Source organism: Melopsittacus undulatus, chromosome 7 (genome assembly GCF_012275295.1).
Source record: "Melopsittacus undulatus isolate bMelUnd1 chromosome 7, bMelUnd1.mat.Z, whole genome shotgun sequence".
Lineage (NCBI taxonomy): Eukaryota > Metazoa > Chordata > Aves > Psittaciformes > Psittaculidae > Melopsittacus > Melopsittacus undulatus.
In genome coordinates, this window is record NC_047533.1 from 5,640,415 (window position 1) to 5,667,025 (window position 26,611).

Sequence of the window (26,611 nt, forward strand, 5' to 3'; positions counted from 1 at the left end):
GTGAGAAGGCGCCTGGGAACAAAGATGTGCTTGATTGCTCTCTGCTTATCCAGGATTACATTTTGAGAGCAGCCCTGAGGAGAAAGACTTGGGGGTGCTCTTGATGAGAAACTCACCATGACCCTGCTGAAAGAGGGGAGATTTAGGTTGGATATAAGGGAGAAGCTCTTCCCTGTGAGGGTGCTGAGGCGCTGGCACAGGGTGCCCAGAGAAGCTGTGGCTGCCCCATCCCTGGCAGTGTTCAAGGCCAGGTTGGACACAGGGGCTTGGAGCAGCTGCTCCAGTGGAAGGTGTCCCTGCCTGTGGCAGGGGTTGGAACTGGAGGAGCTCTGAGGTCTCTTCCAACCTAAACCACTCCGTGATTCTACGTTAGGAACCCAAGGTGCATCTGAAAACTGCCCATAGCAAGAATCAGCAAATGGCTTCTGCAGCATCAAGTTTGCAGGAAGAGATATTCCAGTGTTTCCAGCAAAGCTGTACTGAGCACACTGGATGCCATCCAGCCAACAAGTGCTTCAGAATAGATGTGCAGGAAGGGGAAGATCTAAAGACATAAAAATAGCTCCATTTTGGTAAAAAAAAGGGGCTATAGTTAGATGCACAAGTTTTAGATGTACAAATTTAAGTCTTGAGGCAGCTTCCAAGTGTTGATTAATCTGATTAAGTTATTTAACTTAAGTATGATGAAATCAAGTGCAGAAGGGTGAATGTGGCCTGGGTGAAGACCTTTAAAAGAGGAGGAGTTAGTCTGAGGATGATCTTCCCCACTGTCCACAAACCAGTTACTTGAAGAACCAAATTAGCCCCATGTCTGGTGTAACAGCTCTTTATTTCAACGTCTACAACACAAAGAGAGGGCTTGCATTTTGACCTCGGAACCATGCAAAGCACCTACACACTGAGAACAAGATACTGAACAAGTGTCTCTCTCCTGCTACATGTGGAAAATTTAGGCAGGAAGACTCAGTTTTCCTGTGCGTTCTGCTCTATCCTTCCACAGTTCAACCAGCTGCAAGGGGTGACAGTAAACCTTCATTCCAAACCACACAGCTTGCCACTGAACAGGGCTCCACACTGCCCTGCTCAAATATGCTTCTGTAAACTTCACCAAGGACCCAGTCCTGCTCTCGGTTTACAAGGACCAAGTCCCAGATATCTCCAGGTACAGGAAGAGGCTTTCATCAGAGGTACTGAATGAATGGAGAGCAGATTTTGGCTCAAAGGATGAACGTCTCCTCCATACAGAGGCCTGGAAAAGGCCCTTACAATGTCCCAGACACAGGGATGTAGAGACCACCCTAGGCTCAGAGAATTGTCACGTGCACAGAAGACAACCAGACATCCCAACTATTAAAAACCAGTGGTATAGAAAAATAAAAGGCATAAAATACCGAACCAAAAAGGTTCCAAATAAGGCATCAGCAGGTCCCGACTGGATGTGCTCCTGTTACGTACATCACCCATATGTTAGTATGTACTAACATACTAACGTGATGTTAGCGCATCGCGTTCTAAGCCAGGGTGGTTAGGAACGATGCATTAGGATTGTATTCCTGACCTCAGTCACCAAAGCACTATGAGCAACCAGAAGGGTTCAAGTTCTCTTTGAATGCAAGGAAATAAAACCACACAAATCACGAACAAAACAAGGAGTATTCTTTTTGGTTAAGTATTCCTTAGAAAATCAAATAAAAACGTTAAAGCAATTTGTTGAAACAATTCTTTAAAAAAAGGACAACATTTCCTATAAAGTAAAAATATAGATATAGAAATAGAATAGATTTTCTGTTGTTGGTCTTTAAAAAACGCAAGACATTCAGCATCACGTCAGCGGATCCCGACCCACTTCCCATCATCCGTCCTCTGCAACAACCGCTGCTCATTTAAGGCAAGACGTCAGGTTGGCACCGTTACAGCAGGGAATCAGAGTGGCTGGAGGTGAAGCAGAGGGGCCTCAGCGAGGCTGCTTCTCCCTTACGCTGACCGAGCCGTCCTCCATGCCGAAGTACACCACCTCTGCCATGTTGATGAAGAGCCCCGTCTCCACCACGCCTGGGAAATGAGGGTTCACACACTGGTTAATGCCAGAGACACCCCCATGCATGGGTTCCGCTGCTCTCACCATGGTTTTGTTTGTTAAAAGGGACCAATGACTCCATCTGAGGTTTGGAGAGAGGTGTCCAACCTGGGTGATGTGCAGGAAGCCCCTGGGAAGCCTTTTCCATGAGGCCATCCCCAGAAGAATCATAAGTCCACAGAGCAGCATCCAGTATCTGAAGGGGACCTACAAGGATGCTGGGGAGGGACTCTTCATCAGAGACTGTAGTGACAGAACAAGGGGCAATGGGTTTAAACTGAAACAGGGAAGATTTTGGTTGGCTATAAGGAAGAAATTCTTTACTGTGAGGTTGGTGAGGCACTGGAATGGGTTGCCCAGGGTAATTCTGAAAGCCAGATTGGACAGAGCCTTGGGCGACATGGTCTAGTGTGAGGTGTCCCTGCCCATGGCAGGGGCTTGGAACTGGATGATCTTAAGGTCCCTTCCAACACAAAACCAGTCTGGGATTCCATAATTTTCAGCCACCTGATGACCCAGACAAGCAAGAGGAAGCTACAGGCAGCCACAGACTTACCTGCTTTTCCTTTAAACACATGTAAAATCCTAACCTCTTAGAGAACACCTGGATCACACTTATTCAAATGTCAGGAGTAATGCAGATCTAATGCTACTGCTTCAATTTGCAGCCCATTTGCAAATGTACTTCTGGTTGCATTTAATTATGGGGTGCTCCTAACTTCACAGTGATCACTGAGCCACAGCCAAGAAGGTAGGAAGAAATGAAGGACAAAGGTTAGGTGGTCAAAGCCCTGCTATCACCACTGTATTTAGGCTGTAACAGTTCTGCTCCTCCACTTCTGGGTAGGGAAGATGCTCTGCTTCTCTTAGCAGGTCCACTCCTGAGCAACAAATGGTGCTGAGACCATCTCCACACCAGTGTGATGGAACAGGTCCCATCATTTACCTTTCATCTCTCAACCAAAAGAGATGAAAGGAAAAAGTCCTTATAGCACACTATATTGCTGCTTTGTGGGGATGTTGAGGTTTATGCAACAGGATCCCAACCTGTTCCAGCTTGCCCTGACAACACATAGCCAGTGAAGGCAGTTGTGTTATGGCTTTCAGGACAAACAGGTACCTGGGATAAACTCAAAGATAAAAGATACAAGAATATGTATTCAAAAGCTGAGCAGACTTGGCCAAGATAACCAGAAAAGATACCCAGATGTGGCTGAGCCAGTCTATCTGCTGCTCCACTGAGGTCCAGAGAGTACCAGAGACTTGGGATCATCCAGAAGCAGCTCTGACCTGGGCAGCAGGTCTCAGGCCAGGCAGGAGTGCTTGCAGAGAGGCTGTTTAACCTGCAAGCAGTGCAATCAGCCACTGCTTCTCTTTTGCACAGCAATAGCTAGGATACACTGCACCCTTACAGCACAGGAGTACACAATGGCAATGGGATGCAAAGCGATATGCAGTTCCTAGAAAATACTATAACTCAGTGTGAACTCTCCCTCCAGCATCCACCAGTGTGTCCATTAAAAGTCCTTCTCTAAATGGGCACAAGGAGAGCAAGGAGGAGCACAGAGCTGGCATCCTGATGGGGAGCAGTGTCCTAAGTCACCCAGCATCACCCCAGGTTTTCACCACCACATGGAAATGCCACATGGGTACTGTTGTACTAATTCAGCTTGATTTCTCAAGTAGAAGCAGATGTAGGGACCAGTAAAAGGGCAGTAAATACACACACACATGCAATTCCTCTTATACAGGGTAGGGTTCCCATGGTCAGCGTTATCCAGCATGGACCAAGCCTTAGCCAGCTTTTGGGTTTGTCTTTTTCTTTGGTATCACAGACATTACCTGGTATCATTTTTATGGCAGTGTTCACTTCACCCCATTCATGAACCTTGTCAAACTTCCAGTCCAGGATGAAGTTCCCATTGTCTGTCACCACGGGGCCCTGGGAAGCAAACCCACATGTCACACCATGAGCTCCCTGCCTACAGAGCTCAGCCAGGGACTGTCACAGCCCTCACTGAGACCACCATCCCCACCACAACCATTTAGAGTCATCAGTGAAGTAAATCAGGGCAGTTCATAATAAGCCTGGTAAATAAAACCATCACCCAAGGCAATTGCTTGTTCCTTATTCTCCTTCATACAGATAATCCTGCAGAAGCTGGAAAAAACAATGGAATTTCATCACTGCAGTAGGGAATCCTTTTCCCAAGAGTAAAGGTAGATCAATGTCCTAAAAAGGCTGTCATAGGCAACTGAATCCAAAATAAGGCCCCCCTGCACCAGTGGTAAGAGCATGATCTTGGATGCTATGGGGAGGTTTAGGAGCCAAAGAACTGCTGGATTTCAGCATTCCAGATGTGTCCATCACTCTCCCAAGCCAAACAAAAGGGAAAATTGGGTCTTTTCAACAGGCTGGGACTGAGGACAAGGTGTTGAGCAGGGTGTGCAACCACACGTGCCAAGAGGGACCAGCATCCTCCAAGGACATAGCTGGTGCTGGAGCAGCACTGATGTGCGTTCCTCAAGCAAGGCTGGTCTCAGGTTCACAGAGAATGAACTTGAGTTTGCTCTTCTCAGGCACCTAAATGCAAACCCTAGAGCCTCTCAGGATTAGGAGCATTAAAACCAAGCCATCAGGTGGTATCTCCAGCCTTACTGCAGACAGCTCTCTGTCTCCCTTGCCATGAAAAGTGGCTGGTGAAACCCCAAGTGATGGGGCAGTGATAGCAGAGACAAAGCACCTTCAGTTTTAATTTAGTCTGGTTCTATGTGTCATTGGGATGGAGCATGAGTTGCCCCCTAACTCAAGACCCACTTTGGCAGCACAGACTGCCCTCCAGCCCCCAACATCCCCACAGAGCAGTGGGTCAGACCCGGGCTGCCAGTCCCTCCTCTCCCTGCTCAGGGATGCTTGCTTCATAAGCCAGATTGGCTTTCAGTGAGCAGCCTGAACACCTGAACATACACTTCATTAACCAAAGTATAATTAAGGGAATTACACATGCCACTTGTGGGAGTGAAAGCCCAGATTTGATTAGATGAAAGACCAGACCTCTGGTCCTCCATTTGCCTACATTCACATGGCTCCTTTGGGGAAGCTGGGCTGATAAGGGACACTTACTGCTTTGCTAACAGCCATCCGCAGCTCCACAGCACCTCCGAAGGTTTTGGTCAGGGCTCTGGTGACAGGGACGTAAGCCATGGGTATGACTTCAATGGGAATTCCCTTCTTCCACTTCTCCCCGAGGCTCTCTGACTTTTTCCTGAGGACATGGTTTGAGGTGGGATCAGAATCAGGCATTACATTGCTAACACCGTTATTGCATCGCCTCTTGCAGACCCCTTAGGCATAACACCCTGAGGGCACAGCAATCAGTTCACCCTGATTAATGTGTAGGAAGAACCAGTTCAATGGATGATTTATTCACTCATAAACCCTGTTTTGACATGTTTTGGACAAGCAGGACACACTGTTTTTAGTACAGCCCTGCAGCAGTATGTATAGAAAGGGAAATCTATTCTGTGCTGACAGTCACTGGGCTCAAAGAGCAGAGCAGCCATTTCCCCACATTTCCTAAGCAGGCCCTGCTAGCTAAATTGAATTGCTAAAGCACTGGGAGTCAGGTTCATTTCCACCTATTCCTGCTCCCTTGACCCACTGGAAGGAAAACAGTGGTCTAACACAGGATTATCTGAATCCTCCTATAGGACAGAGGTGTAAGGAACAGTAATATCCTCACCTGTAATCAGCAATAACGATGAAGCATTTTGCATATCCTGCAACTATCTTCTCCTGTGTCAAGCAGCCACTGCAAGGGGGAGAAAACAGAAACAAAACAAGCAGAAAACATCAGATTGCTCCTCAATGTGCTCAATGGCTTTGAAATCCCGTCCCCTCTATCACATTCTTGTTCATTTTGATGCTGCCATTGCCCCACACCAGTGCCCCTTCCCCTGCCCCATCACTTTATCCCCCTCGTCCCTCATACACACTTGGTCAGGAGCCATGTCCCATTGCAGGTGCATGCACAGCATCCCCTCAGCCTCTCCATCCCCCCCAGACCATTGGCAGCCAGAAAGGGATGCTCAGAGGCCACCCAGCACCAGCACCATGCACAGGACAGCAAGGCTCACCCGCCACCTTTGATAAGGTTGAGGTCAGAGTCCACTTCATCTGCTCCATCGATGGCAACATCGAGCTGTGGGAGAGGAGGAACTTGGTGTGGAAACCCCTCTTGTGCAGCACCAAGGCACTGCTCTGTGTGCAGCTCAGGATCCAAGCAGCAGCCAGAAATGACACTAGAGCTGGGACCACCTGGGTACCAGCCTGACTATAGAGCAGCATCCCAAGGATTCCAGCCCCCACTAAACCACAGGCATGTGAGAGCAGGGGAAAGAAAAGCCAAAACCTAATTGCTGGCCTGCAAGGACATCACTTTAGCTTCTAGTGTCACTTAAGGACCAGCATGCAAGCAGGGAGCTCACGGGGGATGCCTTGGTGACAGCTCAGCAACACAATATCCCCATCTCAGCCTGGAAGAGATTCCGCCCATAGGGAACCCAATCTAAAGCATCGAGCAGTAAGACATGGGCTAGGGAATATCATAAACTAAGCCACATCCTGCAGCATGGCTGCCTAAACTCATGTCCTGAGGGGAGCACAAAGGTGCTTTAGGAAGGCCTAGGTCAGAGGAAGGTCAGGTGAGGTCTCACCTCCGTGGTCCTTACCTCTGGATGTCGGTCCAAGTCACTTAGGGTTAAGCCGTTCTGCAGGATCAGCTGACGGGCCTGTGCACCAAAAGACAGCAAACACCATTTACCAGTGGCAAACACCATTTACCAGTGGCAAACACCATTTACCAGTGGCAGGAAAGGAAAACAGACTCGTGGTGTCAATCCCTCAGCTGCAGCAAGGATGGATTCTCCTTAGAAGAGCTCCACTGCTCCACCCTGAATCCGGAGAGGCTGCAGCCAGCAATGGGAATGCACGGTGAGGAGAGAATGATGCTCCCACACCAGGTTAACTTAATCAAAGGAAAACCCTGCTGCTGATTTGAACTAAAAGGCTCAGACAGTGCAACAGGAGGGTTTGGATCTCTCTGTACTAAATAAATAGCAGGAGGTCCAATCAGCTTGGTGGGAATGGCTTGTGCCTAAGTATTAGAGCAGATAGGGGGGTATTGAGTCTTGTGTTGGTCCAGATTGGACATCATCCTCCTCCACACACAGCTGGCCCCTTTGATTTGCTTCAGCTGAAAAATGGGAGCAAGAAGATGAAGCATTTACACCACAGTGATGCGGAGCTAACAGTGAAGATACTTTTCATATTGGAAACAAACAAGCAAACAAACAAGGTTATAAAGAAACATCCAACCCATGGAAGAAGAGTGGGAAGCTTCTGAAACAGGTCCTTGGCAACTCCAATCTCCGTCACTGAAGTGGCCGTGTATTTCCCTCTAGTGGCAATACAACACAGAGCACCCACAGTGACCCTCCATTCAGTCCATCAGTTTAGAGACCCATGGGATTGTTTAGGTTGGGAAAGACCTTTAAGATCACCATATCCAACTATTAATCTATCACTAACAAGTTGACCACTAAACCCTGTCCCCATGTGTCACATCTACATGTCTTTCAAATACCTCCAAGGGATGGAGACTCCAACATTGCCCTGGGAACTTGTTCCAACACTTGACCACCCCTTGGGAAAGAAATTGTTCCTCAGCTCCATCTAAACCTGCCCTGGTGCAGCTTGAGGCTGGTTCCTCTTGTCCCATCCCTTGTTCCTTGGGAGCAGAGCCCAGCCCCTCCTGGCTCCATCCTCCTGTCAGGCACTTGTAGGGAGCCATCAGGTCCCCCCTGAGCCTTCTCTTCTCCATCTGAACCCCCCAGCTCCCTCAGCCGTTCCCCATCTCTTGTGCTCCAGGTCCTGCACCAGCTCCAGTGCCCTTCTCTGGCCCCGCTCCAGCACCTCAAGGTCTCTCCTGTAGTGAGGGGCCCAGAGATGAACACAGGATTCAAGGTGCAGCCTCACCAGTGCTCAGTGCAGGGGCACAATCCCTGCCCTGACCCTGCTGCCGCACTGGTGCTGATCCAGGCCAGGATGCTGGGGGCTTCTTGGCTGCCTGGGCATAAGCTGCTCACGTTCAGCTCCATCAATCAGCACCCCCAGGTCCTTCTCCACTGATCAGCTTTCCAGCCACTCTTCCCCAAGCCTGGAGCACTGCATGGGGTTGTTGTGCCCCAAGTGCAGAACCCAGCACTGAGCCTTGTTGAACCTCATACAATTGGCCTTGGCCCATCCATCCAGCCTGTCCAGATCCCCCTGCAGAGCCTTCCTACACCCACACAGATCAACACTCCCCCCAACCTGGTGTCACCTGCAAACCGACTGAGGGTGCACTTCCCCCCTCCAACAGGAGTTCCAGCTTCCAGAACCTTGAATTGGTTTTCTGCATTACAAAACATCACCTGAATGAGACTCCCTGCTTGTATGGACTCTGCTCAAGTCTGAACTCCACACCATGCTGTAGCTTGACCAAGAAACCCCCATGCAATAGCCGGGATCAACTGATTTCGCTGTATTTTATCCACAAAGTGCATCAGTTGCATGTACTGGCATCCCAGAAACATTAAGACAAGGTAGCAAGTGGTACTGCTGGCAATGAGCTATGATTTGAATCGCTTACGGTGGCATTTCATAGCATGCAGTGTTAACACCCACGGGCTGTGCACTCTTGATTGTGCACTAGGTTTGCCCTAAGGACCTACAATATAAGAAGCATAAAACCCAGTGGGTTTCCATCCATCACATGGTGTCCATGAAGAGGGATTTCAGGAACTGAAAGCACTGAAAAATCACTGCACTGCACATGCAGACCCCATCTTGAACAGGCTTGGAGTCAGCAGTGTGGGAAGAAGGTGGCTTTCTTCAGGCTCTCTGCTTGGAAGGCAATGGAGCAGAGCAGCAGGAACCAAAGCAGAGCTGCCAGAACAGGGGAAAGGTGATAACTGCCCAGCACTTGCCAAGAAGGGTCTCACTCCGTGCCCTCGGTGAAAAGGAGAAACACAAAAGCCAAGGGACAGATACTTACCCTGGCTCTGGCTTTAGTGGTGGTGATGGAATAACCCAACCTGACAAGGAAGGGAGGAGAATCAAAACCCACTGAAACCAATTCCTCCTTGCCACCGACCTCAGGCAGCCATTTACATAGCAAAAATAGGATGATGTTTTGCTGACCTGGGAGTGCTTCAGTCCGGATTGGTTTGGGTCTAAGAGATGGCAAAAGACAGGAGGCTGCCTTGTGTCTGGGGGTTATTGGGTCCTACAAGTGTATGATCTCCTTTTTCGCTTTTACAGCAACCTTTTGGTTTTACTGTAGCATCACACAAGCTATCCCAACATTGCAAGGCAGGACAGGCTCCAGCCCACAACCACTGCAAGGGCTTTATCAGTATTCTCTGTAAGACCTAATAACTGATCTCGGAGCCCCAGGTTCCAATGGGACACACTGTATCAGGATGGGGATCATTTTAGACATGTCAAAGCCAGCCTCTCACCACAGTCTGTAGATGGGACAGAAGGACTGGTAAAGGTTAAAAAAAGGAAAAAGGAAAGTAGTTTTCACTGGGTTTGCCTTTCGCAGCAGTTTGCATTGTACCCAGTTGGCCACTGGTTGGTTGCAACAGCCAGGAAAAGAGCAACTCCCATCAGCCCATACTCTCAAAGACCATCTGCAGAATAAGAGGATTTTAACTGTTCATACAATCATAGACTCACTTAGGTTGGAAAAGACCTTCAAGATCATGGAGTCCAACCGTTACCCCAGCACTGCCAAGGCCATCACTAACCCATGGCACTAAGAGCCACTTTTACACATCTTCCATATACCCCGAGGGATGGGGACCCCACCACTGCCCTGGGCAGCCTGTTCCAATGCCTGACAACCCTTTCAGTGAAGCTACTTTTCATCCTATCTAATCTAAACCTCCCCTGGCCCTTCTTGCCGATCACACTTGCTAATGCCCAACCAACCGGGACCTTCCCATTGAGCCAGGACTGCTGGTAAATGATGGGAAGTAGCTCAGTGAGCACTTCCCCCAGTTCCCGCAGCATCCTTGGGTGGATTCCATCCAGCCCCATAGAAGTGTGCGTATCCAATTGGTATAGCAGGTCACTGACCATTTCCCCTTGGATTATAGGGCTTCATTCTGATCCCCATCCTTGTCTTCCAGCTCAGGGGCTGGATACCCCAAGAACAATTGGTCTTGCTATTCAAGACTAAGGCAAAGAAGGCATTAAGTACTTCAGCCTTTTCCTCATCCTTTGCCACTGTTTTCCCTACCATATCCCATAAAGGATGGAGATTATCCTCAGCCCTCCCGGTGTTGTTAATTTATAGATACATTATTTATTGTCTTTTATGGCAGCAGCCATAGTAGTTGGGCTTTAGCTCTTCTAGTTTCTCCCTGCATAACCTCCCAACACCCTTGTAGTCCTCCTAAGGTTCCTGCCCCTTCCTCCAGAGGTCATAAATTCTCCTTTTCTTCCCAAGTTCCAGCCAAAGCTCCCTGTTCAGCCAGGCTGGTCTCTTCCCTCATGGATCACCCCTCAGTGTATGGGGATGGCTGCTGCTGTGTCCTCTCAGACTTCCCTCTTGAAGAATATCCAGCCTTCTGGACTCCTTTGGCTTTCAGGACTGCCAAGGGACTCTGCCACCCAGGCTCCTGAACAGGCTAAAATCAGCCCTCCAGAAGTCCTGGTTCTGCTGACTATGCTCCTTGCTTCTCCAGGAGTTATAAACTCCTACCACGTTGTTATCACTATGCCCAAGACTCTCACCATGGCCATGCCTTGCTGGCCTTCCTCCTGATTCTTACCCATAAACACTCAAACCTATCATCAGCATCATTAAGCTCTAGGCAGCCAAAGCACTCCCTACCATACAGAGCTAACCCACCACCTCTCCTTCCATGCCTGTACCTTCCAAAGAGTTCATAGCCATCCATTGCAGCACTCCAGTTTGTGCCAGTCATCCCACCATGTTTCCAGGATGGCAGCTCTGTCATTGCTTTCCTGCTGTGCAATGGCTTCCAGCTCCTGTTTGTTGCCCATGCTGTGCACATAAGTACAGATGCACTTAAGTTGGGCTGTTGATTCCATCCCCTTTTTCGGGCTAAAAGACCCAATTCCCACATGACCATTCTCAGGGGCTTCTGTGGTTTCTAACACACCAATAACTGGTGAATTTGCTGCTGCATGGATTTACATCCCCTACCTCCACTAAGACTGAAGGAGCTCATGAACACACTCTCCCTCAAACACTAGTGTGCTGCCCCCAGGCTGATCTCTGGTTAGTCTGGTTTGATCCCATTGTCCCTTCGAATGTAGTGTAAAGCTCTTTCAGTGAGCCCTGGTTACTCCTGCACAAAGATCCTTTTCCCCCTTTGAGCCTGGTGTACCCCATCCATCACCAGCAGGCCTGGTGCTGAGTAAACCAACCCATGATCATGGTGACACCAGGCTCAGAGCCAGGCACTGACCTGCTGGCTCTTCCTGTTTCTTCCTTCATCATTCCCTGCAACAGGAAGGGTGGAGGGGAACAATCAGATTTTAGGGTAACTCAGGTTGGTCTCTACTCAACCTCCACATCAAAGCAGGGTCAGCTACCAGTTTGCTAGAGGCTTTACCCACTCAGGTCCTGAAAACCTCACAGGATGGACTCTGGCCAGCCTATCCCACTGCCTGATTGTCCTTGAGGTGAAGAAGCTGGGACAAAAGTACAGCCCCAAGGTCCACACCAGGACCATGAGGACGCGTGCCCAATTCCTAGAGCGGGACATTACCACCCAGCCTCAAAAGCCCCATGGATGGTCCCCACCATGTCACCTCTCCATGTCCAAAGGGACTAAGGTAACATCTTGCTCCTGTGCAGTGTGTTCCCACCCCAGGGAATAGAGGCAGAGAGACCAAAGCCAGTTTCCTGGAGGCATGGAAGCAGCTCAGCAGCTTCCTCAGCAGCTCTGCACTTCACCATGTTCTCCATGCAAACCTCTCAAGAGCTGGCATGGCATGAAGTGATTCCTGCAAAAGCTGTGCAGCAAAGGAAAGATGAAGCTTATTTCTCTTCTGCAATTCCTTACAAAAGCCAGCTGATGCATTTCAAACCCTTCTGAAAAACACAAGCTTGCTATAATTGCTTGCAGCATCCTTTTTACAGCTTTCAGGGCTTCATACAGAATCAAAGCAGACTTAAGTGTTTTCTCCAATGTGTTTTGCATTATGAGTCTGGTTCACCACTAAACAGCACTCTTCCACAAGTGGGATGCAGAGCAAGCCACGTACCAACACTGACATGACCAGTGTTACCACAGTGGTTTGAAACACACCTCAAAGCATTACAGCATCCCTGCGGCTCAGGTCAGGGTAACACAGCACCATCACCATCACATCTATCTGCAGGCTGCATCACAACTGCTTTCACTGGTGCTTTCAGTCAATCACACCACTGTCAGCAGGAACACAGAGTGGCGTGGTTCCTTCCCACAGCCAAAGGGAAGATCCCCTGTGTGTTTGCAAAGGAGGAACCTCTTACCTGGAAAGAGGTCGGGATGCAGACAATCGTCAGGTTCTCCTCTTTAACCCGCTCGGCTGTAGGAAAGAAAATAAGTCTCGGTTTGTTGCAAGGTAAAACAACACCAACTATCACTTTAAGTAATCTCAGTTCCAAGCAGCCCCTTTGAATGAATCACTGCAATTACTTGCTTGGCTTGCAAATACCTCAGGCTCCAAACACAAACAGGTGACACCCTGCTTAGGCTGAGGCTCTGTTCCCAGGGTCAGAAGGGTTTAAACACCCACCCTGCCTCAGCCCAAGGCACCACGAGCCATTAACCTTTGTGTCTCCAGCAGCAAAGGAGCCTCATCAGCAAATGTCACCTGGGAAATAAGCCCTATTCCCTCCTCTCACTCCATTAGACAGGTTTTAGCTGCGCTCCTTGTAAACAGCAGCTGTCTGAAAGGTTTTCTGGCTTGTTGCCTTGGGGAACATCACATTCATTTATTACAGAACATTTAAATATATGGCAGGGAAAGGACTAATAAAATACAGTATTCCATTAAATGGAAGGAAATATTTCCTCCCCCAGGTTAACCTCAAATGACTAAAATCTATTACTAAGATATCATTATGGACAAAATGTTATTTTAGTAATTACAATACTTGGGCACAAGCCAGCAGCCCAGGAGTCAGAGGCAGCTCTCACACCACAGCAAACACACGGGCTGCATGCTCCGTGTAACACTGCTGTGGCAGGGCTGAAGATGCAGTACGTGAGGCTGTGTGTTGTTACAAACCCCATCCCAGTGCTAATGCGTTCGGTTGACAGGAACAGTCAGAATTTGCAGCCTGGAACAGGCACTCCACTTTAAATACTGCAGCCATTCTGTGTCGTTGGGAGTGGTGGCAATACTGAGCCCAACCCAGAAAGCTGAACCGCAGCTCCCGGACAAGTAAGTGTATTACAGATACAGTGAGGAGTGAGGTGGATGCCAGGGGCAAAGCACCATCCCTTCTGTTTCCCTGCAAAGCACTGTGCTATGCTCAGACCTCAGCACCACCTGTCCTCTGTGGGTGACACTGCCCAAGGGAGCTGGAGGTGACAAAGGGACTTCCCAGCTATGCAAAGACACAGTCTGCTTCCAACGAGAATACCCCTCTGCATCCAACCAGGACCCTCAGGAACAACGGACCTGATCCTGGGCTCACAACCCACCACAGCACCCGCTGCTGCTCTGGTTTGCATCCAGGTGAAGCAGGACAAGGTCCAGCACCTCCACAGGCAGATGTGGCCTAGGGCTGAGAGTGCCCTGTGAAGGGAACTTGAAACCTCTGTAATGAGGCATGAGGATAATTGCTCTCATATTCCCTTTGCAGAAAAGCATTAGCTTCACTTGAATACGTTGCTGAAATGTTCTGAATCACACCTGGAGCAAACCTGCACCTGGGACACGCAGGTAAACCTAGCTAAGAGGTAGGAAAAAAGCAGTGGGATTTCACATTCCGTTTTGTCACACCTCATCAGTGTGAATAAAGTGGATGCAAGCAATCAACGTGAGCTGCATACAAATGGGTTAACGGAAGCAGAGCAGCTGCATGGCCCAAAGCCACAAAGCAAGTCCAGACTGGGGCAGAGCTGGAATGAAATGCAGGAGTTCAGCTCCAGTTTGTGATGGGTGCCAGAAAAGCGCTTTGCCTGGCTCTATGGGAGAACAAGTGGTAAATCATTACCTCCTCTGGGCTCTCTATGCAACGTATTTGGAGAACAAGACCCAGTTTTAGCCTTCATCTTCAAGGAGGAGACAGCAGTCGGTGAACAGAGCTGACACATCAGCTCTAAGTCAGCATCCAGATGATTTAGCATGGTTTTGAACTAGCTGGGGCAGCCGGGCAAGGGGAAGGATAGGAAGAGGAGCATCCTACCTAATCGATGCACTGCGTGGACTATCGTAGAACCACTTCCAATCCCAAGAACTTGATTGTTCTGCAAATCAAAGAGAGACAGAGGAGAGCTGTTACTGGGGGCTCAGCACAAGGGCTTCCCACTTCTCCTGCCGGATTGGACATTATAAACACATGCAGTAGAACCTTGCCCATAGATGCACACTGACACACATCATCTTAGCATGCTCCAGGCAAGGAAGGGAACACAGTGTGGCAGCAAGGGCACAACCCTGTCTGTGGCTAAGGGATTTTAAGCTGCTCACCCCCTTATTAAAGGACCCTTATTAAATACCACCCTGGTTTGAATCTCAGGGTGCTCAATGCACACCCACTGCTGGCTCCTGGCACTCCATGCATCCTTTCCTGCCGGAAAGCTGGGAGTTTCAGACAATACCACAGAGGAGGAAGCTGAAAGAACCTTAAGATAACATCTCCCAAGGAAGCCACACAGTAAAAGCATGGGTTTGCAGCCAACTGTATTGTTAGTAAACAGTACACATGCACCAGCAGCTGCTCCTAGGGAATAAAAACTGCCTATAGGAGAGTCCAGCTGCACACTTGAAAGATGGGTGAGCCTGGCAGTATATAATGAAGAGGATCCTATCTTAACCACAGCTCAGCCCTGGCCTTTCTCTGCTTATGGTGTGGTTAATGAAGGATCACTGCTATCTCATCCATAACACAGACATGCCTCTAAAAGGGGCTGCAGGCTGATGGTGGATGGGTTCAACTGTGTTACCTCTCAAGAGGATGCCCTGCCATGTAGATCTGTTTATTATCAACTCGGTCTCACTGAGCGCTACCCCGCAGCCTCTCGTACACTTCCCGTTTTCAATGTACTTCCCCTTGTTTGGATGGGATCCAAAGCTTAAATTGACTTAAGGAGGCCCAATATCACTACAGAGACTCCAGATGAGAAAGACCTGAAGCCAACCAGAAACACAGGCACAGAGCTGGTGTGCGTTATCTCTTGGACATTAGATGGGTCTGGAGCTCTTTCTCCACGTGGAGCAAATCCAGAGTTCAGCAGCTATGGAAAAAGCCACACCTGCAGCATTTCAACCAGTTCAGCTCTTACACAAGCACACAAGCTGGAGCTCAGGACAGGTCATACTCTCATAGGATTAATGATTTCCCTCGCTTCTGCAGGTTGAAAGCTCAAAGAAAACTGAGTTCTTGAAACCCCAGCACACAACCAGGGACTTGGCTCATAGCCCAGCCCTCAGTAAACACCGTGACCCTGCAAAAGGCAGGGAAAGCAGGACATGGCTTTCTGTGTGCTTGCAATGATGCCAGCAGAAACCCAATAGCTCCCGAGGTTCCTCAGTTTCACCTGCCCCATGGATGAGCCAAGTGTGGGCAGCCAAGGAAGGGGAAGCAAAGCTGCACGTTGGCTGGTGAGAACACCGGTACTGCATGTCCTAAGAGACTTGTTTTGATCTAGGAAGAGGCAGTTTCTTCTCTTTGCCCTCATTTCCATAGGGTAAGACAGCTTCTTGGAGCAGCTGGATGGCCAAAGGGATGGCGAAAGCCTCAGCATCAGCCGCTCCACTGTAACGAAGAGGGAAGAGCTCACAAGGATCCCAGCCCATTGCTGGCAATAAACTTGAAAGTATTTATCAGTGACCACAGAATCAATCAGGGTGGAAAAGCCCTTTAAGTTCATCCAGTCCAACCATTCCCTGTGCACTGCCAAGGCCACCCCTAACCCATGGCACTGAGGCCCCATCTCCACGGTGTGTGCACACTTGCAGGGCCGGTGCCTGCAGCCCTGCCCTGGGCAGCCTGTTCCAATGCCTGAGCACCCTCTGGGGCAGGAATTGTTCCTCAGCTCCATCTAAACCTGCCCTGGTGCAGCTTGAGGCCGTTTCCTCTTGTCCCATCCCTTGCTCCCTGGGAGCAGAGCCCAGCCCCTCCTGGCTCCATCCTCCTCTCAGGCAGTTGTGATGAGGGGAGAAGTGTCCTTCCTTAGGTGATGGCAAGAGCTTGGGCTAAGTGGGTTTTGCAGATGAACAGTTCAAGCCAGTCTAAACTGGTGCTGTCCAGCTCACAGCACTGAGGAGCAGTGCCCCATGCAAAGAAGTAAGACATTTCAGGTTGTTTTACTAAAGCCCCAGCAAACAAAACCAAGGCACTGACCCACAGCATAGCTGAGCACCCATGTATGGGCTCCAGGAGTGGAGTCAGCAGCAACCACAGCTCTTCCTCAGCTAAACAAAGGGTTTAGAGACGCTGCTTAGCATTACAGACATGGACAAGACAACGCATATGGAGTGGGTATCAGCAGCACCACAGGGGCTGGTGGGTCCAATGTAAGTTTATGCAAAGAACAGGAGATAAATACAGAACAAAGCCCAAAGTTTCTTCTTATAAATGCTCAGTCCACCCATCTTTTCACTTCTAACAAAGACACTGACAGGGCCAGGGCCTGCCTTCAGAGCTGATGGATAAATGCAAAGCCAGCTCTGCCCAAGCAGCTTATGGCTCTAAAGCCCCAAGCCTTGTGCCAGCCCCACTTCTCCGAGCTGTCAGAGCCTCACAGCCCATGATTCCTGAGGCTGGTCACTCGGGGTGCTCTCCGGTAGTGGGGAGCTCTGTGGGTAAACACACCAATCTGGCTTTAATAATTATAATTATGGTTATTATATTTAATAATACAAAGAGATAAATGTTCTTTCCTAATCCCCCCGTCCCCAGGTTTTCATCACATCACAGGCTGCGTGAAGTGCAGGCACAGCTAAGGATGGGTGAGAAGGAGAATGCCATGTGAGGAGCCTCATCCAGTACCCTGGTGCTATGGATTTACAGCACCTTAACCTTTATGTCAAGCAAAGAGATTTGCCCAACACAACCGCACCCTGAAGTCACTGATGCCTCCCGCATGCCTCTGCCATGCAAGGAAGGGAATCTGCAGCTTTGCTTTTGGAGATAACAGTGCTCCCACCGTTAACAGCCAACAACCACACACAAAACTCTCCCTTACAAACAGCAGCTGCATCCTGACAGTGCAAACTGGGAGGGAAATGGGTTTTCTGTGACGGCTGAGCCCCTCTAACTCCTTGGTGCTGCCTCCAACCTGCTTCTCCATCACTGCTTGGAGCCAGCTTGCGCACCAAGCATTGCGGTATTACCACAGACACTATTTGACTTATTCAGAGGGGCACTGAACTTTAATCAGCTGTGACACAGCCAGAAACACTATCCCAAGTCTGCTTGACCATACAGCAGCACAAAGGCCAGGATTTCATCAGAGAAGGCCAAAGTGAAGAGTCACCTTTTGTCCCGTATCAAACCGGATAACCCACAGTACGGTCATGCCTTGGCTCCGCACGTTGCGACATGAGTGCTTCCTCAGTGTGCAACTTTAGGGCTTGCTTTGGGTAAAAAAGAGGGGTTTAATGCAACTACTGGTCCGCTTCCCAGGCTCCCTCACCCCACAGGCTGCCTTTGAGCTCGCTGGCCTGGCAGAGGGCAGGTCTCACATGTGTAGGTGTGCTCTGCAAGCAGGTACAGCGTGCTCAGAGGAAGGAGAGGCTGCAATACAAGTGTAACATAATGGGACATCAGGGAAGTCACCAGGATGGTAACTGGGAAGGGGGAAGCAGGAAGGAAAATGAAACTTTTCCCCCCCACACTGCTATAATCAACCTTCTTGGCACCGACTCTAGGCCAGTTTCATCACCACTGTTGCAACAGGGCTTGCACAGCAAACAGTGCGATAAACCAGTGCGTGACTTTAACCATTCCCCTTCCAAGTGTTCACAATCAGGCTGTGACAAACCTCAAGCAGATCCGGTCCTATCTGAGCTGCAAAGGTTTCATTAAAGCCCCTTGCTGCACGCCCCTCCCTGCAGAGGATAAGACATGACCCCCCAGTAAAGGGTTATTGCTCTTTGCTTGGGTGCTCAGTAATAGGGTGCAGCAGTGGAGCATCCCGGACTTGGGAAAAGGAGATGGACATGGCATTATCCTGAAGTCCCGTCACAGCCCAGCTTGCAAGAGGGGCATGGTGAATACCTGGATATGCAGGACATTGAGCCAGGCAAGGCACAGAGCCGCACACTGGGTGAGCACTGATGGGAAGGGAAAAGCAGTTTTGTCCCTTCTCTCCAGGCTAAAGGATCGCAGTCCAAAGCAAAGGAGAAACAGGCTCAGTAGGACACAACGGTCCCTCCTTGCATCCCAGGACTGTTCATGCTACAGGGGGAAGTTGGGTTGTGCACGCACCCCATGCTGCTCCATGCACTGGAGGGTATCCGTGCAGCCCAAAGTCCAACCATGTACCGGCAAGCTCCGTGCACCCCATGGTCACTGCATGCACTGTGGAGATCCCTGCATTCCCGAGCCCGTTCCTGCAACCCGGGTCCATCCCTGCACTAGGAGACTCCGTGCTCCCTACGGTCACTCCATGCAGTGCGGGGTCCTTGCACCACAGAGCCTGTCCATGCACTGGGAAGCTCTGTGCACCCCATGTCCGCTGCATGCATTGGGGGAGTGTGGGCATCCCGGCGCAGCTCCGCGCACCCCGGGATCCGTCCACGCTCCGGGAGGCTCCGTGCACCCCATGGCCGCTCCTTGCACTGGGTGTCCCTGCACCCAAGAGCCTGTCCGTGCTCCGACAGGCTTCAAGCACCCCGTATCCAGGCTCCGTGCACCCCGTGGCTGCTCCGTGTTTTGGGGGTGCCTACACCCCAGGATTCATCCATGCTCCGGGAGGCTCCGTGCACTCCGTGGCCGCTCTGTGCTTTGGGTGTCTCCGCACCCCAGAGCTTGCCTCTGCAACCCGGAGCCCGTCCTTGTTCCGGGAATGCTCCGTGCACCCAGTGGCAAGCTCTGTGCTTTGATGGGTCCCTGCACCCCAGAGCCTGCCCCTGCACCCCGGGATCCGAACGTGCTCCGGGAAGCTCCGTGCACTTCGTGTCCGCTCTGTGCTTTGGGGGTCTCTGCACCCCGGAGCCCGTCCGTGCTCCGACAGGCTTCAAGCACCCCGTGTCCGCTCTGTGCTTTGGGGGTCCCCGCACCCCGGAGCCCGTCCGTGCTCCGACAGGCTTCAAGCACCCCGTGTCCGCTCTGTACTTTGGGGGTCCCTGCACTCAGAGCCTGTTCCTGCACCCCAGAGCCCGTCCGTGCTCCGACAGGCTTCAAACACCCCGTGTCCGCTCTGTGCTTTGACGGGTCCCTGCACTCCAGAGCCTGCCCCTGCACTCCAGAGCCTGCCCCTGCACGCCGTGGCCACTCTGTCATTTGGGGGTCCTTGCACTCAGAGCCTGCCCCTGCACCCCGTGTCCGCCCTGTACTTTGGGGGTTCCTGCACTCCAGAGCCTGCCCCTGCACCCCGGAGCACGGACGGGCTCCGGGAGGCTCCGTGCACTTCGTGTCTGCTCTGTGCTCTGGGGGTCCCTGCACCCCGGAGTCCGTCCGTGCTCCGACAGGTTTCAAGCACCCCGTGTCCGCTCTGTGCTTTGGGGATCCCTGCACTCAGAGCCTGTCCCTGCACTCCGTGGCCACTCTGTCATTTGGGGGTCCCCGCACCCCGGAGCACGGACGGGCTCCGGGAGGCTCCGTGCACCCCGCGTCCGCTCCGTGCATGGGTCGGTCCCTGCACCCCAGAGCTCCGGGATGCTCCGTGCGCACCCGAGACCCTCGCCCCCCGTTGCCCCCCGTTGTCCCCCGTTGCCCCCCATGCCACCGGGCAGCGCTCGGTCTCACCTGGACGTGCTTGTCCACGGCCGCGCAGGCAGCCAGCCGCTTGGCCTCCTCCGCCATGGTACTACCGAGCCGGCCGCGGCTGGAGCCGCGCCGCCACGGCCCCGCTCGGAGCCTCCCCGGCGGCCGGGCGGCCAGCGCCGTGCTGCGGAGCGGGCCGGGCCGGCCGAGGAGCCGCATGCCGCCACGGCCCGCCCCCGGGGGGGTCCCGCTCGGGCTGCAGGCCTGGGCCGAGCCGGCTCCCTTCCTCCTCCTCCTTCTCCTCCTCCTCCTGGAGGCTGGGACTTGTAGTGCTGCGCGCTGCGAACTACAGCTCCCACAATGCATGACCGCAGCACCGCAGCGACGTGTGCTAGGGATGGGTGTGCGGACGTGAACACCTATAGCTGCTGGGCAGGGATGGAGAGGCTGAGGCTTTCCCGCAGAGGAATGGGAAGTGTCCCTCCGGGAAGTGCTGAGGAAGAGAGAGGGTGGCTGGGAGACCTGCACGGCACAGGGAGCTCTGGGATTCACCTGACCTATGGGCTTACGGAGGTGGAAGGAAGAGCCTGCGTTGGATGTGTACTCAAACTCTGTAGCATGATCTGGAGCTCTAAGGGGTTTTTAATGTCCGTTGGGGATTAGAGCCCTGGCTGGGAGAGACACCGTGTCACACAGGTAGGAACACTGGTGTGACAAAAAGCGCCGATCCTCCAAGCACCACGTTAATGGCCATCAGTCACTAGGCCTTCTCCCTCCCCACATGAGCATCAGGATAAAACCCAGTTGAGGTTTTCTGGCCTGGAGCACACAGAGCTTTCTCCTCCTGCCCCCCATATTTTCTTCCCTGTGAGGGTGCTGAGGCGCTGGCACAGGGTGCCCAGAGAAGCTGTGGCTGCCCCATCCCTGGCAGTGCTAAAGGCCAGGTTGGACACAGGGGCTTGGAGCAACCTGCTCTAGTGGAAGGTGTCCCTGCCCATGATAGTTTGGAATTGGATGAGCTTTAAGCCTTCCAGTTCCTTCCAGTTCCAACCACTACATGATCCCTTGATTCCTCACACACGCACACACCCATCCTGGGCTAGCATCTGCTTAAACTGTTTCTGAAAAACATGAGACGCACATCATAGAATCACAGAATGGTTTGGGTTATAAAAGACCTTAAGATCATCCAGCTCCAACCCCCTGCCATGAGCAGGGACACCTCACTTTAGACCCTGTTGCCCAAGACTCTGTCCAACCTGGCCTTGAACACAACCTTTGAGTCCCTCTGCATTTTCAGTCCTGGGGTGCCTGTGAACGGTCATCTCAGCTTCTCGTTCTGCAGTCCCAGAGCTGCCGGTATTTGCCCCTTACCACTCACTCCAATGTGTAGAGAATAATATTTTCTTCTTCTTATAATAATTCTTACTTTATTTGCATCACAGAAAAGCCGCTGTTGGCTTCTTTATTTTAATCCTGTGCATGACTGACTTGTTTTGTTGCCAACCTCAACAATTCTGCTGTGATTTTTAATGGCTATAAACGTTTCCTTTTGTTTTCACTCCAGGCTGTGAACAAAGGGCTGGCAGTTCAACAAAGACTCTGTTATCGTCACCCACCCGAGTTATCTCGGTCCGGCAAGGCCTTACCTTTCTGTACAGAGCAGGTGACTTGCTATTAAGAGCAGCACGTGGTGGCTATATAGAGTCATTCAGTGCTTTCTGCCAGCTGGCAACGATCTTTCCTGGAAGTTACAAGCTTTAAAGTGTAAATACACACATGTAGTGGGATGTATAGTTTGGAAAGAATCAGACTAAAGCGCTGTGTTCTTCCATGGTGCATTAATGTGAAACTGCATGAGCAGCTGAGGGGTTTGGGGTTATTCCTGCAGTATCCTCAATGTTTGACCTCTGCCTGAAACAAAACCCGGTCACTGGCATTCCACACAGATCCCAGAAGCCCGTCCATGCGTCACTCAAATGCCACCAGAGCAGGGAGCTTTATTCCAGAAGTTAAATAAGGGCTGAGAAACCTGTTTGCACCCTCACAGCAATGGCTGATGACTTTGGCTTGAAACACCCTTTAAATTGTGTCTGCCTGGAGGAACACAGACTTTTCCACTGCTAGGGAAAGGGCTGTTCTGTTAGTGGTGTATCTGGATCTGTTGGAGAGCTGCAGTTTCAGTGAATGCAGGAAAATCATTCCTTTATGGTGTGCTGAGTATTGCCTATGCACAAAAATGTGACGCTGGACATGTTAGAAATGGATTTTCTTCCAGCTCTGTTTGCAAACAGCTCAAAGTCCTTTTGTACAAGCCAGTGTTAGTCCCGTGTCAAAGCCCATCCATGAGCCAGCTCTCATCCTCTCTGCTGCTGTACAGAGGGGTTGTTTGAACCTGCTCTGTTTGAACAGACATTCTCCTTATCCAACAGGGTGGTAACAGCGAGGTGGTAACCTCAGTGAATGATGGATGAATCCACCCAATGGATGGAGCAGCTTGGACCATCAGGCTGCTGAGGGTGGCTGCATGATTCTGGGTGCTGAGTTCTGCATCTGAAGCTGAAATTACATGTTAGGAAATTACACACTAGCTGAGATAACAGCTTGTTGTTGACAGAAAGGGGTAATCCTGCTCTTCACTCCTTTCATCTGCCAGCCACATTCAGCCTGGGTATGGGGTTTGGCATTCCTGTACCCCTGTGCTCATTCACCTTGACACCTAAGACAAAAAGCCCCAGTTTCTTCTTGCCAGGTGAATGAGGTTGAACTGGCTCAGCCAAACCTCACCCATAACATCTCTCTGAAGGGGAGTTTTGTAACTCCCCTTCCAGAGCTGCTCTGGTCTAAGACAGCATTGTCCACAAAAAGGAGCATTCCTACCATTTACAAAGTTTTTCTGCTACTTCCATGTGTTGGGAGAGAGCTGTTTATTTCTGAAAGGTAAAGCAACCAGCAAAATCAAGGTCAGTTTTCATTGCCCTTTCCTGAGGAAGGCAGCAAGGTCAGTCAGTCAGGAGTTGGAAGGCTGTAGGACCATCTGTTGTGGTAGATTTGGCTCAGTTTAAACCTGTTGCAAAAGTGAGTAGTGAATGAAATCCATGCACACAGCAGCCCCTGGATGTCAGCTGTGTTCATCCAGTTAACTGCATGTCTCTCTCACTTGACAAGGCATGAAACAGCTGAAAACCAACCAGACCTATGAAGGTAAAACTTCACCAACACACTGCTGGAGAAAACAAGTGGAAAGTCGAGCATTTCTAACTCATCTTTCCAGATAACCTCTCTTTTTACTTGGCAGCACTTCTCCGAGCCTGTCAGGTCCCAACAAGTACATTCTTGCTGCCTAATTTTTTATCTTGTAAACTCCATTCCAGTTTGGTGACATTTCTTCTGGGTAATACCCACTTCATAGAATCACAGCATGATTTGGGTTAGAAGGGAGCTTAAGGCTCATCCAGTTCCAAGCTCCTGCCATGGGCAGGGATCCCTTCCACTAGAGCAGGTTGCTCCAAGCCCCTGTGTCCAACCTGGCCTTGAACACTGCCAGGGATGGGGCAGCCACAGCTTCTCTGGGCACCCTGTGCCAGCGCCTCAGCACCCTCACCCGGAAGAGCTTCTGCCTAAGAGCTCATCTCAGTCTCCCCTCTGGCAGGTTCAAGCCATTCCCCTTGGCCTGTCCCTACAGGCCCTTGTAAAAAGCTTTCTCTCCAGCTTTCTTGGTCCCATTTAGACACTGGAGCTGCTCTAAGGTCTGCCTTGAGCCTTCTCTTCTCCAGATGGAACAAGTCCAGCTCTCTCAGCCCATCTCCAAAGCAGAGCAGCTCCAGTCCTCTGACCATCTTCATGGCTCTCCTCCGGACTCACTCCAGCAGATGTTCACTGCTTGTCTCTGGTTTGACCTGTTGGATGAATTGCTTGGTTTCATTCGGCTTGCGACAAGACATCAGCAGGGGTGCTGGTACACTGATACGGCTTTTTGGTGGTCTGGATTCTTGTCGGGAAAGAGAGGCTACAAGTGATGGTTTTCCAGGCAACTCCGAGTGGCCCTTGGCACAGGGCAGCCACGAGGTGGCACGCTGGGCTTTGGCTGAGAGCAAGTTACTCAGGGAAAACAGGCAGATCTCTAGTGGAGTTACATAAACCACCATTCCCATTAACATCTTTCCATCCTGCAAGAACAGGCGTTGATTTCCACATCAATGGCTGGTCAGATTTCAAGTTATTGTCATATGACTGAAATAGATCTCTTATGTCAGTCAAAACAGAGTGGAGAATGTGAGTCATGCTTTGAAAAAGGAGGAAGTTTGGTTTTTGTTGGCACCAATTTTTTAATACAGAGAGAAAATGATAGGGCTGTAGTGCCGTGTTTGCCTTAAGGATTTGTGAATAACATTGTCTATGCCTTAGAGAAACGTTTCCAAAACAGAAAAGGGAGAGCTTTTAGGTTACAACTGTTAATCCTTATGCCTCAGTGGTAAGGAATCTAGGAGGAGTCTAGCAGAAAATGTGTACTGTCATGAAAAACTGCTAAAGTACCCTAAAATAAAAGGCTGCACTTGGAAGACTGCTGATCTGGGGTGGAGAGTGGGAGGAAAATGCGAGAAGGTGAGGTAATACTCATGTGTGTGATGGGGACACTTGCACAAGGCTGTTGTTTTGCCTTAAGCATAATAAACCTCCATGAACCAGCACAAAGGGAGAATCTACTGGTGAAGTATTCCCATATTCTGGAACTTGCTGGGGTCTGTGGTTACTGTGCATCTGTCTCCAAACCCCTGGTATAACTAGTGGGACAAGAGATAAATTATCTCATGTTAAAAGCATGACACAGAAGTAGTTTTTCTGCCTGGCCTATAAGTATAATGGAGCTTAAAGCTTAAGTGTATTAGAGTTACCCTTCAACATGACTGTTGAAAACATCACTATGTGAGAAAGCCACCCTGCAGGATGACCTGGAAAGTCTGGAAGAGTGAGGTAACAAGAACTTATGGAGTTCAACAAGGACAGGTGCCAGGTCTTGCACCTCAGTAAACCCAATCCCGGAGAGCAGCAAAGGCTGGGATCTGCCCTGGGAGCAGCTCTGTGGAAAGGGACCTCTGGGCCCTGGTGGACACCAGCTCAGTTTGAGTAAAGTGTGCAGCTGCTGCAGAGAAATCCAATGGGATGCCAGGGAACATCAACGAGGGCATCAGCGGCAGGGATAAAGATGTGATTATCCCACTGTACTCAGTGCTCATCAGGCCACAGCTGGAATATTGTGTTCGGTTTTGGTCCCCACTGTAAAAAAAGATGAGAAGGTCCAGAAAAGGGCCACAAAGATGATCCAAGGACTGTAAAGCCGTGTGAAGGGCTGAGAGAGCTGGGGCTGTTCAGCCTTGAGGTCCTTTCCAAGTTGGAATTCCATGATTCTGTGAAAGCCTAATTTAAATGGGAACAAGTGCTGGGGACAGTGAGATGAACCAGGGAGCAGCAGAGAGCCAGTATAAGGGAAGAATAAAAGCCTTTGGCTTGGTTTGCCTAGCAAAACAGAAGCTCTATTTCCAACTCATCAGAAAAGAAAGCAAGAAGAAAAATGTAGGTAGAAGTCCAAAAATGACAATTACAAGCTCTTTAAAAAGAGTTCACTGAGCGATCAAAGAGCCACAATTTAAAAGTCAAGAGAGCAAATACATTGCCAGTTCCTGGTTTATGAGAGGACTGGAGAGAGTGATTCACAATGAAACATGAAGAGCCAAAATGGGGAAAGCAGGAAATAAAAGAGTGTTGATATAAATGAGAAGTTATGAGAAGCAGAGTAGTTATTGGAAGTGAAGCACATCAAAGGAAATCCATAGCTGGCAAGGCTAAATCCCAGAAAACCTTAGCAATAGTACAGACACATTACTAGATGGACATGATTAAAACGTCAATAAAGATGCAGAAGTGCCCACTGAACACTTATGATCTATGTTTGTAAAGAAGCAGGAGGATATGTGGGAGGATTACTTAACAGTGATGTGATAAATTTCAGTCCATTAGTAGCCAGCGAAGCTCTTCTAGGGATAACTGTGGCCAAGTGGCTCTGAAACAGCTGCCTGTGGAGACCCCTTGTCTGTCGACGTTCATCTTTAGTAAACTCTGATATAGAAGGGCAATTCTATAAAGCTAAAAGGTGCCAGGTTGATACCTGTCTTCAGTTGTATGGTATGCAACCACTTCCTGGCTAAATACCAGAAGAAATTATATGACTCATTAAAGAATTAGTAATGCCAGTCAGAGGTCTAACAGAAATCTCATTTCATGTTTTATGAAGACACCAAAGAATTCCATTTCCTCTGGAAGGTGTAATAAACTGCTTAAAGGATTTTGACATAAAGGATTT

General features: G+C 50.2%; 1 protein-coding gene across 1 annotated transcript; it reads right to left on the reverse strand.

The window, feature by feature from the left end:
* Positions 1-810: 810 nt before the first annotated feature.
* On the reverse strand, positions 811-20,469 carry RPIA (ribose 5-phosphate isomerase A). Its single transcript, XM_034065027.1, has 9 exons — positions 20,293-20,469; positions 14,563-14,623; positions 12,676-12,731; positions 6,809-6,868; positions 6,215-6,279; positions 5,821-5,889; positions 5,202-5,343; positions 3,920-4,019; positions 811-2,052 (listed from the first exon to the last, which is right to left on the reverse strand). Exons 1-9 carry the CDS (start codon positions 20,467-20,469, stop codon positions 1,955-1,957), a joined length of 828 nt encoding a protein of 275 aa, XP_033920918.1. The 3' UTR covers positions 811-1,954.
* Between the last annotated feature and the right edge of the window lie 6,142 nt (positions 20,470-26,611).